This window comes from Sinohyriopsis cumingii, chromosome 12, assembly GCF_028554795.1.
Source record: "Sinohyriopsis cumingii isolate HCF-2022 chromosome 12, ASM2855479v2, whole genome shotgun sequence".
Lineage (NCBI taxonomy): Eukaryota > Metazoa > Mollusca > Bivalvia > Unionida > Unionidae > Sinohyriopsis > Sinohyriopsis cumingii.
The window spans coordinates 109,813,399-109,829,595 of record NC_142972.1 but is presented as its reverse complement, the minus strand read 5'-3'; the positions used below and the strand labels follow the sequence as shown (position 1 = coordinate 109,829,595).

Here is a 16,197-nt window from a genome sequence, read left to right as displayed (position 1 = left end):
ATACAAAATTAACTCTGACATTTTTCAATGTATAATGCAGCTGTTCATCACACTGGAACACCATGGAGAAAACCCATGCAAACTGACAGTCTGCATTTAAAGATTAAAAGAAAATGAATGTTTATTGAGCTGATATATGGAAATATTTACTACAAGAAGTGGAAACATTTTGTACTATCACTTGTGACAACACAATATTTCTACTTTACTCATGAAATATTTGGATATATATATATATATACTAAAGATCTAGACATTATTTAAAGACAGATTTAAAGTGTATCCAATATTATAAGCATCCCATCCCAAGGGATAACATGTTGATGTCCTCACTATATTACAAGTGTATCACAATCATATTAGAAATAAGGCTTCCAGAGAAAAACATTGTAGATATATTCAATATATTTAAGATATATCCTAATTGCAAAATGTAGATATTCTCTCTTTATTTCAAATATATTAAAATTACATTAGATTCCAGTGGTGTAACATGGTTAACCAATGAGATGCAACATAATCTCATTAGTATGCATGGATCAAATCAATTATCAAAAACTCATCTGACATCGTAATGATGCAAGCATGTATTCTTAACTTGGTATGAAATGGATCTGAAATATGGTTTCAAGAGTGATTGAATGGTTAACCAATTAGATCTAAGATCACCTCATTCATATGCATGGACCTTGCTCATTATCAAACTTTTTTGCTCATTGTCAAACTTGTACGTGATTTTATTTATATAACTCCATATCTCCTGTTATACTGAAAGCATACTTCATAGTGGCAAAAAGCAATTGTTGACAGAGAGACAACGCATGGTGGATTGCACACAATCCACTATGGACCTAGAACAATACAATAAAGGCATATAAGATAAATTAGATAAGTCAACACTTCATACCTTTTGACTGATACAGTTTACTTGGAATGTTCATTGGTCTAGTCCCCACATCGTGGACTTGGGACATGTTCTGGTCTTGGATATCTGTACTATCTGAATGAAGAAAGTAATGTCTTGCACAAAAAGAGTTCTATCAATCCATTCATGTACTTTAAAGTGCAAAAGGCAATGAAGAGTTAACAGGCAAATTAAGTACGTATTTATCCCATTTCTAAGGCCACAAAAGTATGAAGTAGTGAAATCAGGTTGTGTTCTTGTGAAAGAAGCATAAAATGCCTTGTCCGAAATTAAAGAGAGAAAAGAACAGTTTGATTGGACACTTATGACACTAACCAATAACCATGATATTGAATATAACATCCCCAATACATAAGACACATTCAAATGATAATGTGTAACTACACCAAGTTTCATCACTAAAGCTGAACGGGTCTGAAACTACTGAATAGAAGAAAAAGAATAATGTGAAGCAAATTACTAACTCATGACTGTAAGGATAGGAAACTGATGTGGGATACAGCAGTAAATGATGACAAAAAAGCATGATGGAAAAGAAATTACTTAGGCATTACCATAAAAAGGGGACCAATGTAAGATAGAACACCAAATCATGACATATATATATATATATATATATATATATATATATATATATATATATACTAGGCTTATGCAAAGCTTATTTGCATAATCACTAACAAATCATTACAGACTGGAATGGAATGTGTGATGTGAAATTCAAAATATGTGGCCTTCAACATGTAAATAGAACTCCAAATATGATACATAAGGTGTCATCAAATATCATCCTTTAATCTTGTATGGCTTGAAAGGTACATAATGAAAAGGAACACAAGGTACACTTAAGATATTGTACCATGACCTTTAACTAGAAGACCAAATCCCGTTATAATATGCAACTTATCACTCCAAATCTCATTAACAAATCTCAAATGACTTGAAAGAAATACAATGCAAAAAGTATGATAAAAAATTAAAATTTCCTAGTCACGAAAAATGACCTTAAAGATTGGAATCAGTCAGATGTGTGACAGACCTTCTAATGGTGATGTAAATGTATACCAAGTTTAATGACCTTAAAGATTGTAATCTCAGTCAGATGTGTGACAGACCTTCTAATGGTGATGTAAATGTATAGCAAATTTAATGACCTTAAAGATTGTAATCTCAGTCCGATATGTGACAGACCTTCTAATGGTGATGTAAATGTATACCAAGTTTAATGACCTTAAAGGTTGTAATCTCAGTCAGATGTGTGACAGACCTTCTAATGGTGATGTAAATGTATACCAAGTTTAATCTGTAGATCTTAAGCAGCTTCTAAATTATAGACTGTAATCAAAGGGATGATGGATGGATAGACAAAATGATGGATAGATGAAAAAGCAAACACAATCTGACAGAAAGCAGGAATGTCAAATAATGCATGGTAAACCTTGGAGAAAAGTATTTATTGTTATTGCTCTGTCACGGTATGGTGTGTTCTGTGGTCTGATATTATGGAAAACTCTACACAGATGAAAACTCAAGCCAAAATGTTTGGTGATATAACATGAATTTTCAAACTTCTAAAGGAATCAGATAATTATATTCTTTATAAATAACTGAGCAGCAAACAATCAATATATATATAGAGAGAGAGAGAGAGAGAGAGAGAGAGAAATATACAGCTGTTTCTACTGTACTTGTATCCATTACAGATGTAACCACTGTGCTTCAATAATTAACATAGAATGGTATGGTATTATAGAAAGAAAAATGGAAGATGTTCTAAATAATTCAACAAAAGAATATATATATATATATATATATATATATATATATATATATATATATATATATATATATATATATATATATATATCACGTGAACAGTAACCTGCTAAATTCTCCAATAAAGATTTGTGGCTTCCAATGTCTGAATGGCTTACCTTGGAAATGTATTCAAATGCTAACTTTTTCACAGCATTTTATTGATAAAACTCTTGTTTTGCATGAGAATTGTCACAGCAGATGAAATCTGTCAACATTTGTTAGACATAAGCAACTATTCAATTCAAATGGAGAGTCCGATTATGGTTATTCACTGAGTTTGCAGCTCAAATGTTTTGATTAATCTCTCTTTTCTCTCTGGTTGTCTCTCTCTTACATATGCATACACATTTAACAACCTATGCGTAGTAAAGGTATTATTACTCTATAGATCAGAAATTATCATGACTTGGATTTCAGGCTACTGTGACTTATAAACATGGCATACTGTTACTTTTAATTTTGTTATCTGAGGAATCCATACTTAACTCCAGAGGAATATTTTTTATTTGTTTACATATATACGTAATACAGCACATACGCCCACACTTCAGCACCTGATGCAAGGGAAATTAGCATGCTTCCCTTTTTCTTAAGAATAAAAATGTTCGATTAGATCTCAGCTTGTTGTGCTGTATTCTTAAAATCTAGGAAGATAAAAAAAACGAAAAGAATTGAATCTTACTTTGTTTGTCCCAATGAAACAAATATATTTAGTTTCATCCATTGCTCAACTACTGGTAATAGCAGGGTTCATACTGAATTGTGAATAATAAATTCAAAGATTTTTCCCAACTTTCAAAGACCACAAACATAGATTTCCAAGACCCAAGTTTGTTAACATGTTGTATACAGGTTATATGAGAAAACAATAAATGCAGAATACTACAGTACTGTTAAAAGATGAAATTCAAACTGTAATTAATTTCCTAAAATTGCTTTATAATGATCATGAAGATAGGTTAACATCATTATTATTTCAGAAATATGTAACTTGTGCATCAGATTTAATACAAAATAAATTGTTCTCTTAATAGACATCAGCATTGCTTTAAATGCATTATTACAGTTGCTGTTTTAAAAATGTTTGGGTTTATTTCAATTCTCAAAGAATTTTAATAATCTCAGGGTAATCTGCTCGATTTTTGCAAACTGTCAAGGCCTTGAAAATGCTACCTCATTTTTCCAAGACTGTCAAATACTTTCAAGGACCATAATAATTTTGAATAGGTATATTAACAATGTCCTGACCTTCCTTTTCTTTGTCCATCTCCAAACCAGATGACTCTCTCCTCTCCATCTCTTTGTGCCTACAGAGGCTGTCTTCTTTGTCCTGTAGGAAAGGTATAGGCCCTTACAGTATTGAAAGTTGCATGACGATGTCTGCTAGCAAGACTAATTGCATCACATGTATCACACATTAGAAACATTTATGTGTCATACATATCAATAATTGCTATATTGATAATATTTCTATCGAGAGTAATAATAAAGTCCATATAATAACATGCTACATACAATAGAAAATAAACATGATACATCCAGTATAAAATGGAAAATGAAAAGTCCATATAACGACATTCAGTATGTGTGTGTGATTTGGAGTTTTGATGAAGCTTTTAACAATTTTTCAGTCGTATTGCTACAGTGTCTGCATTTTGGTAGTTCATAGTGATATCTAGAACTTGGCATTATGCCACAGACATGTAGCATGATGTCCCACCCTTTCACATTATCCTGACACTAGGCCAATCAGTCCAAACATTAACCTGTTAATGCTCAGTGTCAATCGAGACAGATGTTTTGTAACATTTTTTATAAGTCTTTGGTATAACTTGGCTGAAGTTCAAACCTATGACCTCCTGCATCTGAGGTAGACAATCTAACCACCAAACAAACTTCACAACAAAATAGTTTGCAAGTAATTTATAATTCATTCATCGTAAGCTTCATTCAAATTATTAAATTCAGTAATACTACATGCCAAAGGAATTTAATTAAATAATCTTAAGTCAGAGATTAAAATATAAGAATGGAAATATCACAGGCAAGATAATTACATAAAATAAATCATGGATAGGAGTAGCTTATACAACACAAGTCTCAAAAAGGAAATAATGATCAAATGGCTGTAAACAATTTACCAGTATCCCAAAAGATTTTCTTTTTAATTTTTGAAGAGTGTTGAAACCATCATTGATATTCCAAAGCAACTGTGACAACAAATATAAAATTAAGATCAGCATCTTGTAGGACAAACAATACACCAGTAAAATACTTTGAGTGAAAATCAGGTGCCAACATGACCATCTACTCATTAGTAACAGCGAACCCATGGTGGCCATATATGGTGTATAACTGGCACCATTAATATTCAGTACCAACTAGGTATCATAAAACATAACTGGGTTAAAATCCTAAATTAATATTGCAAACCAACTATGACTATATTGTCATAAATTAAGTAACTTACAGAGAGAAGCAAAACCAACAAGTTTTATAAAATGTATCAAACAATATAATTATCAATGCCATAAAATGAAAATTTAAAATGAACTTATATTTTAAAACCGTTCTATTATTATCCAAAGGAATTAAATGTTCCATATACATTTCAGATCTTCGAATGTAATGGCCTGCCAACAATGCTGACATGTCAAAATGACACTGTCCAGAACTCTTATGAATAATTCACAATAGTCCCAGAATCATATTGTAGTCTAATGAGCACTTTCTATTTTCATTGAATAATACAAACAACTTTTGTTCCTTTCAAATAAGATCGAAATACAACATACATTTAAAGACCTGGTTTTACAACAGAACATAATAAATAAGAATGAAAAAATTGTCAAGTGACAGGAACGTATATACAGGAGTAAAAGGTAAAACACATATCTTACCATCCTTGTTACATGACACCCTGCAATCGCTCACAACGTAAAAGACCCCACAAGATATAAATCATCCAATGGGAAACAGCTTAATTCTTCTAAGAACTCACCTGACTGACCTGTCCAATGGGATACAGACCCAAACTTATTAGCAAATTCGCTACTAATTTTATTATTAGTAACTTTAAACATGTATACAGGCATCTCTGTTATGGATCTCATGCGATCTTACACTCTTAATACCTTAAAATAGAGGGGCCCTGAGTGGCCGAGTGGTCTAAAGCGCTCTCCATTACAGATCACTGCCATCTCACCTCTGTCTGCATGGGTGTGAGTCTAGGATTCGGCCAATGTGGGTATATGAGAAAGCTTGCCAGTAGCTTCTTATGGGTCAGTGGTTCTTCCAGGGGTTTTCCCGGGTTCTTCCTCCACCATTAATAATGGCCGCCATGTATAACCTATCATGTGCTGAAAAATGGCATTAAACAATAACAACAACAACAACAACAACATTAAAACAGACCCTATATAGATACAAAGTTTAGCTTCAGATAATCACTGAAATTTACACTCATGAATACAAAATTACAAAACTTACAGATCTACATATCCCACCCATCTGGGAGAAATAGAAGATACCGATATTTCAAGATGACCACCAACTGAGGCTCAGTAACCATCATTTTCATTTATGAGGAGCAGACACCATAACATCTCTTCTGGTTGTCATACTGACCATCAAATCAGTTTAGACATGACTGCCATGGTGGCCATACTGACCATCAAATCACTACCATTTTAATTTGTGACCAACTAGTCAATCACAAGTTGTCTTTCAGTAAACATAAATGTTAATCAACCATATCTTTCAGTAAACAAAAATCTTAATCAACCATAAATTTTGGCTTATAAGTAACGAAAATATTTTCAAAATTGATGCAATGGTGGCCATGTGTGAACAATACCATGTTAATTTAGGACCAGTGGTGCTAATGGATGGACAGACTAATCAAGTTGTGCAAAGATCATCTCATAGCTTCTCTAGGTCTTTCACTGTATAGGTAAAATGATTAAGTAGCACAGATACAAGCAATATCTTTTCTATAGTTTCCAAACCATCTCCAATAGTTTTTGATAGAATTCTGAATTGTTCCCTTTAACATGTAGAACGAAGTTATTCACCAACAATATTTGTGACTCGTAGGATCTATGACTGTGACAACTATGAGATGAAACATCAGTATTCCATGTCTCATGTACATTGAAGGAGGTTCCAAGATAATGGTTTTTGGACTTTGTGCTGCTAAAGGTACTCGTATTATTTTCAATTTCGTACAATGTACAGTTTCTGCTGCCTTCATTTGAAGTCATATGGCCCACATAAAGGACAAAATAACCGAACAGGCACATGCATATTCAACAACCTGCTCCACATCACAGAGACCATAGAGTCTATTAACAGGCACATGCATATTCAACAACCTGCTCCACATCACAGAGACCACAGAGTCTAATAACAGCACATGCATATTCAACAACCTGCTCCACATCACAAATACCATAGAGTCTATTAACAGGCAGATGCATATTCAACAACCTGCTCCACATCACAGATACCACAGAGTCTGATAACAGGCACATACATATCCAACAACCTGCTCCACATCACAGAGACCATAGAGTCTATTAACAGGCACATGCATATTCAACAACTTGATCCACATCACAGAGACCATAGAGTCTAATAACAGGCACATACATATTCAACAAGTGACCAGAGTCGAATATATCACATTATGATGTATATAAACTGCCTGATGTAAGGGGCAGGCATTTACCAGTGTCTGAGGGACAACACATGATAAAGTATATATTCTGCCTGCTTTAAAAGACAATATATTTAACATAGTTATAGAGGATCTCAAATGGGTAATGATGTAATACTGAATTTATAAAACAAGTTGAATAATGTCCAGTTTTTGTTTGCTGAGGCTTACACAAAAGCTGGACATTATTCAACTCATTTCATAAATCCAATATTAAATCATTACCCATTTGAGATTTTTATCATAGTTTTTATTTCAGTGGAGATTATTTAGATAGAGAGAAGAACAAATAATTTTGTTCATTCTGACAGGCCTTGCAATTTTGATTTGTTGTGCACAAAAATAGTCCCAAACAAATGTTAGTAACGTTTAAATGTAGATTATAATTTTCTTACAAACTATAAATAAAGAACAAGCATCCTTTTGAATAAACATAACATTTTACACAGACAAAATCATTTCTCAACATAGAATGTCAAATGCGCGTGATGTCACATTATTTGATGCAGTACCTGTTAGAACAGGCTACGGCTGACAATACATTTTTATGAAACCTAAAGTGTCCTTTTCACAACTAAACATTACACTGATGCTATTTTCATGTGAATGAGGGTTTACTGGATGCAGAAATTTCCATATGTACTGCAATGTATTTGTGGCCAGATATTTGCAGTATTTGATTCAGAACACTAGATTACAGAATATGTACACAAATTTCATTTTGAATTGGAATTGCAACATATATTTACCACATAAATATGCAGTGGCTGGATAAACTTCTGTCAGTTTGGAGACTGGTTTATGTCCACATTCTTCTGTGAACAGAGGTGATTTTATTTACTTTTGTAAGTTAACATTTAAACCACACATGTATATAGGGTGGATTCCATGCTACATGTATGCATGCCTGCTCCACTCCATATACCTGATATCAACTGAGCAATACCTTTATTTATACTTGTTGTTGTTGTTGCTGACATGGGATTTTAGCAATTTTGTCATGTATGATATATTATACATGACATAACAAAGCCCATGTGGGGTAAATTGGCAATATTTAGACAGACAAGACCATTTCTTCTTCAATTCATCTTATTCAATTTTCATTGATGACAAGCAATTCCAGAAGGCAGGGTCAAAAAAGTTTTCCCAAGATCATAGCTAATCAGTAAGAGAATATTGCACAATAACTTCACGTGCTTATCTGGATCAATAATAGTGGCTTAAAGTGATATGATAATGCCTGGTAATATAAAAAATATTAAACAGCACACGCTATATGTAAATTGCAAAGACTATCTGATAAAAGAGATACCACATTATACAGTATATATCTGCCTGATACTAAATACAAGATATTTACCAGAGTATTAAAGATGTCACATTATATTGTATATATCATCTAACAGACAAGATATATGCACAAGTCTTAAGAGTCCGACACTGCTTGTACTCACCTCTTCTGGAAACCAGAACTTAAGCAGTTCTCGTGAAATGAGTGTATGACTCTTGTTGTGGGCATGACAAATTACTATTTCATTCTCTTGGATTAGTGACACAGCAATCAGGCCCTCAAGACTGTCTGCATTAGTATCAGGGCACTTTATGTGTATCTCAAACTGTAGGCTCTGGCCCAAGTTTCCAAGTATTTTTGACAAGTTCTCAAAGATGAACTTTCTGGCTTTACTGCAAAGCTTTGAAGTCAAGGTTGTGTCTTTGACCCCCATTCTTGTGACCCTTGCAAAAATGATGTAGTCCCTGAAGTGGAGGGTCAATCTATGATGATGATCAAGGTCAAACACACAACATCCACAGTATATTAGATTTTCAGACCTCTTTTTGGCAATGGGCCAGTGCATCAAGCACGCACCAACAAGTCTATGGAAAATGGGTGGTGGTAAAAACTTTCCTGAACACATGAAGCAGAGTACTGATGTACTATCCATCTCAGGGTCTGATTCTGGGGATATAATTTCTTTTGGCATTGCTTGACGGAGCATACATGGCGCAAGGTAGTAGTCTTCCTGCTGAAATGCAGTAAAAGGGTTTAGTGCCATGAAATGAAAGATATTAGGCAGAAAAAATATATGTTTCCTACTGCACTGGAATTTAAATTCAGAGTAGTCAGGAAGGATTAATATATATAATGTATGAAGCGCTTAAAAGTGCTGGGCAAGACCGGCTCAATTAGATGCCCAATCAATTTCGGTAATGTGCTTTTTTTTTACCAAGGAGGACAAAGGTCATACTGTTATCAATGAGAAACAGGAATAGCTGGCTGACTGGAAACATGCATTTTTGTTGCCCTACAGGAAATAAGACGAGTATATTTACCTATATTACCTTAAACATAAGACGTTTGTCCATGGGATATAAAACCTTTTATCCTGCTAACTTGACAATACCAATTAAAAACTATCAGGTAAAGATCTTCAGCTAGCACATCTTAATAAGCTGGCAATATCATTATGGCACTTATTTTAGTTTCCATATAGATGGCTTGAATGAGCAAGCCACTCTATACTGACAGGAACATATCAGCCACTTCCAAATAATAAATAAATATTTATTTACACTATCCAGTGCAGACACTGTTTATTTTGCTCAATATTTAAATCATGCAATATAACGCGAGTTCAAACTATTTATCATCATTCCCCAAATCAATGATTCTGGTTTTAACATGATAATCGAACAAGTCATACAAGGAACTTATGACTATACAATCAAGTTCAATAAATAACAGCATGGCACATATGGTCTCCACAATGGTAATTCTCAGCCAATCAGATATCAAAACAATTTAGTCGTTTATGTATTCTAGTCATCCGAGATCTTGATGCCCTAGTCATTATTAAATTTGATTGGGCCCTAGGTGGCGAATACTGCTCAAGTGGTTTAAGGTGTTAGCCACTGCAGATCACTCACAGTAATCTTATCTCTGCCCGTGCGAGTTCTAGTCTCAACTTGACCATGTATATGTGAGGAAGCTTGACAGTAGCATCCTGTGAAATGGTGTTTCTTCATAGGGTCTTCCTCTACCAAATATACCAGTAAATGAATAGCCTATCATATGCTGAAAAATGGCATTAAAACCCACAAAAATACCAACATCAAATGGTGTACAGAAAGACAAAACGCAGACTAAAATGTTCTAAATAAATTCTAGAGGGTAATGGTTATTCAAGCATGAAGATTTAAATCTCTGTAATAAGGACGTCAGGTGACTGATAATTTAACAAAGGTGACTAGGACAGGTGCCTTTAGATTTTTAAAACAACTATAAACTTTTCCAGAATTAAATACACTGATTCAGTCGTTATGTTAAGTCAGACTTTAGCATCAATTACTACAATTTCTTTGTCCGTTAAAATAACTTTGTCCTCATCAGTATGGACACAGTTAGTTTAGCAGCCAAAGAAGCTGTAGCAAACTATGCAATAGTCTGACTGAACAATTCAATTAAACAATATAATATCAGAAAGTTAACATGTAAAGGTATACATTTAAAACAATGACACAAGTGTGCATGATAATTACATTTGCTGTGATTTTCTTGAATAAAAATCGAACAAGGAATGATATATGCAGACTCATTTGTCATAAGTATTATAAATGGCCCAATTTTTTGAGCTGGAAAGAGCCATTGTACCCAACCTTTTCCAATTAGGGAATATCCAGATAATACAAGTTTGACAAACATGTTCAACGAAATTCAATTTAATTAAAATTTGGTTTGATGTCCAAGTGTCGTTAGAAGGTGTTTATAGATTAGTAATCTTTTCAGTGTCTTTGAAAGGTGTGTACATATTATTAGATCTTTTTAGTGTCTTTGAAAGGTATGTACCGTATTTTCGCGCATTTAAGACACACCTAATTATAAGACGCACCCATATATAAGACGCGGGTTTTGACGATTTGTGTAAAAAATATTTTACATAAGACGCCCACAAATATAAGACGCACGCGGCCTAGCCATCTGCCGCACTGAGCAATTTATCTCCAGTGGTTTCCTTTCCTTTATCATAAATGAAAATTTGTCCAATGTTTCATCACCCGTCGGATGTAAACAAGGCTTCATTACCATTTTTAGTTGAGATCAAAGAATTGTCTGAGGCAGGACCGCAACGGTTATCGTTTATTATCTCCCGCTGGGCCAATAGTGGATGGATTGAGTACCTGGTATCTAGATTCTAGAACACGTGTCAAACTCAAGGCCCGAGGGCCACATCAGGCCCGGCGTACAATTATATCCGGCCCAAGAGAGAATTTTAGGCAAAAATATTTTTTAATGGCCCTGCGATATAAAGTGCAAATCAAATTCCCTAATAAGCAGCCTTGCCAAACATCCAGCTCTGACAAATTGGCATAAGAGCGAAAATGGGTATGCCAATGATTTTTATTATTAAAACTTTTTTCTGTTTTAATTTATATTAATGTTTAAAAAAGGTTTAATTTTCCGCTTATTGAATGTTTATCCTGTTCGGCCCACAACCTTACGTGTGATTTGAGTTTTGGCCCGCTGAGCGATTGAGTTTGACACCCCTGTTCTGGAACAATAAACACCAGATGTAAAGGCAGCTTCATTGATCTGCTGGGCCAAGTCTTCAGCGGGTGGGATTAGTACCGTACATAGACCAATAATTGCCCGATGTATGCGGTTAGCATATATACCGGTAAACGTGGGAACAGTCTCTTATTACTGGTATATATAAATGAGTGATAAATTTGCTTAGCATATTTAAAATTTATAAAATTGTCACAATGCCGAAGCGAAAATCATATATGGCCGACTTTAAATTAGACGTCATCAAGTTTGCCAAGGAGCGTGGCAACAGAGCTGCTGGAAGAGAATTTAGCTGCAGCGAGAATGTACGTGATTGGAGGTTGAGGAAGAGGAGATTAAGAAGATGAATTTAAATTTAAAACATTTACTCCTACTAAACTTAGATCTGCAATAATTATACAAAACATTGAAACGAAAGGATTTGAAATTTGAAGTGGCCTGCATTGGATTGGTACACATGGTAATTACTGAACACTTACCCAATTGTTTTTACAACTCGGAATGAAAATCGTGAAACGTGAATATCGACTGCAATAATCGTCCTTCAATATCACACACTGTACCGTTCGTTCGTGTTAAAAAATACTTAGATAAGACGCCCATTAATATAAGATGCACCCTGGGTGCGGGTAAGTAAAATTTTGTATAAGATGCGTCTTATATATGCGAAAATACGGTACATATTATTAGATCCTATCAGTGTCTTTATAAGGTGTGTATAGATTATTAGATCTTTTCAGTGTCTTTAGAAGGTGTCTATAGATTATTAGATCTTTTCAGTGTCTTTATACGTTGTGTACATATTATTAGAACTTATCAGTGTCTTTAGAAGGTGTGTACATATTATTAGAACTTATCAGTGTCTTTAGAAGGTGTGGATAGATTATTAGATCCTTTCAGTGTCTTTATAAGGTGTGTATAGATTATTAGATCTTTTCAGTGTCTTTATAAGGTGTGTACATATTAAATCTTTTCAGTGTCTTTAGAAGGTGTGTACATATTAGGTCTTATCAGTGTCTTTAGAAGGTGTGTACATATTAGGTCTTATCAGTGTCTTTAGAAAGTGTGTACATATTAGGTCTTATCAGTGTCTTTAGAAGGTGTGTACATATTAGGTCTTATCAGTGTCTTTAGAAGGTGTGTACATATTAGGTCTTATCAGTGTCTTTAGAAGGTGTGTACATATTAGATCTTATCAGTGTCTTAAGAAAGGTGTGTACATATTAGGTCTTATCAGTGTCTTTAGAAGGTGTGTACATATTAGGTCTTACCAGTGTCTTTAGAGGGCATTTTACATGTTGTTCTATTCATGATTAACTGGCCACTGTTATAATACAATGTAAGTATGTCGATATTGAACACAACTTAGCATGCAAAAGAAAATGAAATATTATGTAGCCAAAGAAAAGCAGCAAAATACTGATATGAGAAACAACTATTAATGTGAGGAAAAATTACTCAACAGATGAATGGATTCTGAATGTACAATATGTGCAGGAAACAAATTCCTTGAATGCTGACTTTGTGGGCAACTTGGTTGTTTTTGGTAGATACTTTCTAACTGCAAAAGTACATGTCTAAGCTTTATTGCATGTAGACCTATTCATAATTCCTTGATTTAAGTTTGGGTGTGGCTACAATAGGTACATTTTAAAATTTTATTTTGGATGAGAGATATACCTAGCCATGACATATGCACACTGAAAGAAAAAGGTCACAAAGATAGTAAGTCAATAGATGTGGATAGCTGTCTTACATTGTCCTAGGTTCTCTCTTCACATCACATAACCATTGCTAAACATATTTTACATCTCACTGCATCACCATCATGGTTTCTCTGATTTTCAGTGAAATTTTCCACAACACCTGGATTTATGTATAGATCTCTTGCCTAAAACTTTATCACTTCCTCAAACAGATGAAGAAACAAATCTATCTATTCTGGACTCATCTTAAACAATACGGTGAAAATCTGAAAATTGTAATGCAGTCAGCATTCTTTGACAGTTTTATTTTGACGTAGTAAAGAAGTTCTTCAAACATGAGTGGGCACGTGATTATCATAAAAGGAAGCAGTGAATATTTTTACTTAACTCTGGTCAATAATGCTAGGTATTTGGACTATTTATGAAAAACATAATAAAAACAATTATTCCATACTTTATCAAAGCTTAATGAAAAAAATTGCCTACAGAGTGGTAACAATCTTATTCAGATGGCAGATCACTTCATCATTGCATGCACCGTCTTCATTATCAAACTCTGTCTAAGAGTGGATGATATTATCGTATGTGGATCTCACTCATTATTATTAATCACATCAATGATCTTGAATATATATAAGCATATATCCCAAGTTTGATGAAAATTAGATCAGGTATATGGCCTTAAATATGCAGCAAAACTCAACCAATCAGACACAAGGTCACTTCTGCAATATGTAATTATGTAAATGTAATTATCTAACCCTAATTATTTCATGATTCTGATTATATAAATATATTCCAAGTATGACTGAAATTAGATCATAATTGTGGGTTCCATATTAAGGATGTAGCAAGCAACTGTTGACAGGCAGATGACACAATGAATGACAGGTGTAGACCTATATTATAAACTAAAGGTTTACAAATGATATTCATAACAAGCAAATGTTGACAGGCAGATGACACACAATGAGTGAAGATATAGAGTCATAATATAAAGTCACACGGTCAAAAAGTAAAAATTATAATTTAATTGATTAAATGATATTTAAGTAATACACAGTGCATCCTTCTCTGGCCCCTTGCTGGAACTCTCTTTGTCTACTATGGTTTGTCTGAGCAGACATATGTCATTGCAGCTAATATATGATAACAAACTAGTAACAAAATTTAGATATGTTGTCATGTTGAACCAATCAGATGACTGAGTGGAACATGTTATAAGACATTGTGTCAGGACATCAGTCATATAGCATGTAGAGATTCATTCATTTCAGTGTGATGCTGAATTTTATCTTTAATCAGAAATGGATTCAGATTCTCTGCATCAAACCATTCTTATGGATTTGTGCTGGATCTGAATCAGTCTACATTGGGACAACACGTACAACATGGCTGACAAGAATCATTGAGACAGCCGTTATAGTAGATTCGACCCTCTTGTTCACCATCAATGGCCAAATATGACTTGACACTAACAGAGAATTAGTCTCTGCCCAAGCCAAGACAAAAACATTCTAGACAAAGTATACATTTCAGCTGAGGATAAAGGAAATGTGTAATTCGTTTTTTTTATTGGGGGATGTAGCAACAACATTGACTAAATCAGCCAATTCTCAGAACAGACTAATTCGCCCATGCTCAACCGGAACTACCTTCAACAAAGCCTAACGGATTGAAAGTTACACGGTGGTGGCAATACAGAATACAGTGGCTATGTTGTCCGAAAGTATTCACTCCTTGATTGACTCTAGGAATAGTGGCATGAAGGAAGCACGGATCCATCGGATATGCTATTCTTTAGACATACAGAATCAATGCTGCTGGATGACCATCTTTGACAACAAAGCAGCATTAGGGGAAGACAACTGTCATCCCTTCTGTGATGGTTGCAACATAATCTCAGACCTATTTTGCATTCGAGCTAACTTCAGCCAATTTCGGTAAATGAATAAATGGATATGCGGCAGAGTCCTTGCTGTTCATGGAGATAGTGCATCCGGATCTTAGCTTACAAATTCAAGAAGGTTCACAAATTCTTCCAGCTCTCATCTTATAGGTTCGGTTGGGATGATGTCACTGTCTTTGCAACCTACTTTCTGCCATATTGCAAAGTCACCTAGAATAATGGCAGCTGTGTTCACCTCGGGGGTCGTAACTATGCATTTAAAATGCCCATATATGAAACAGTGCAAGGATTTCTGACCCAGCTTAAGCAGAAGAAATCACAGAACAGGTCACGGAACTACCAATATCAACAAACAGGGTGTAAGATCGTTTCATTTTACTATAAAGTGCTCTTTCCATGTTTGATGGAGGTTTACAGGTGCAGTTGGATACACTACATTGATTTAACCACATTAAAGCTCCACAGCACTTTCCCTGTTTCAAGTAAGAAATCTGGCACTTTTCATTCTGTTTCTTTTGCAAAATACTATGCACTATCTACCAAACCTTCCTATGT

The 16,197-nt window shown here is 34.3% G+C and overlaps 1 protein-coding gene across 2 annotated transcripts in view; it reads right to left on the bottom strand.

Moving 5' to 3' along the window:
• The window catches only part of LOC149787243 (uncharacterized), a 126,867-nt gene that overhangs the window by 33,325 nt on the left and 77,345 nt on the right, over positions 1-16,197 (bottom strand). Inside the window, exons 12-14 of one of the 2 annotated variants that reach the window (XM_089977745.1) lie at positions 8,918-9,487; positions 3,992-4,073; positions 908-1,000 (exon numbers count right to left, since the gene is read on the bottom strand). In XM_089977745.1, coding sequence (XP_089833871.1) covers positions 908-1,000; positions 3,992-4,073; positions 8,918-9,487 — 745 coding nt within the window. The remainder of the gene's footprint in view (positions 1-907; positions 1,001-3,991; positions 4,074-8,917; positions 9,488-16,197) is intronic. The other variant, XM_089977746.1, reaches the window with a different exon arrangement.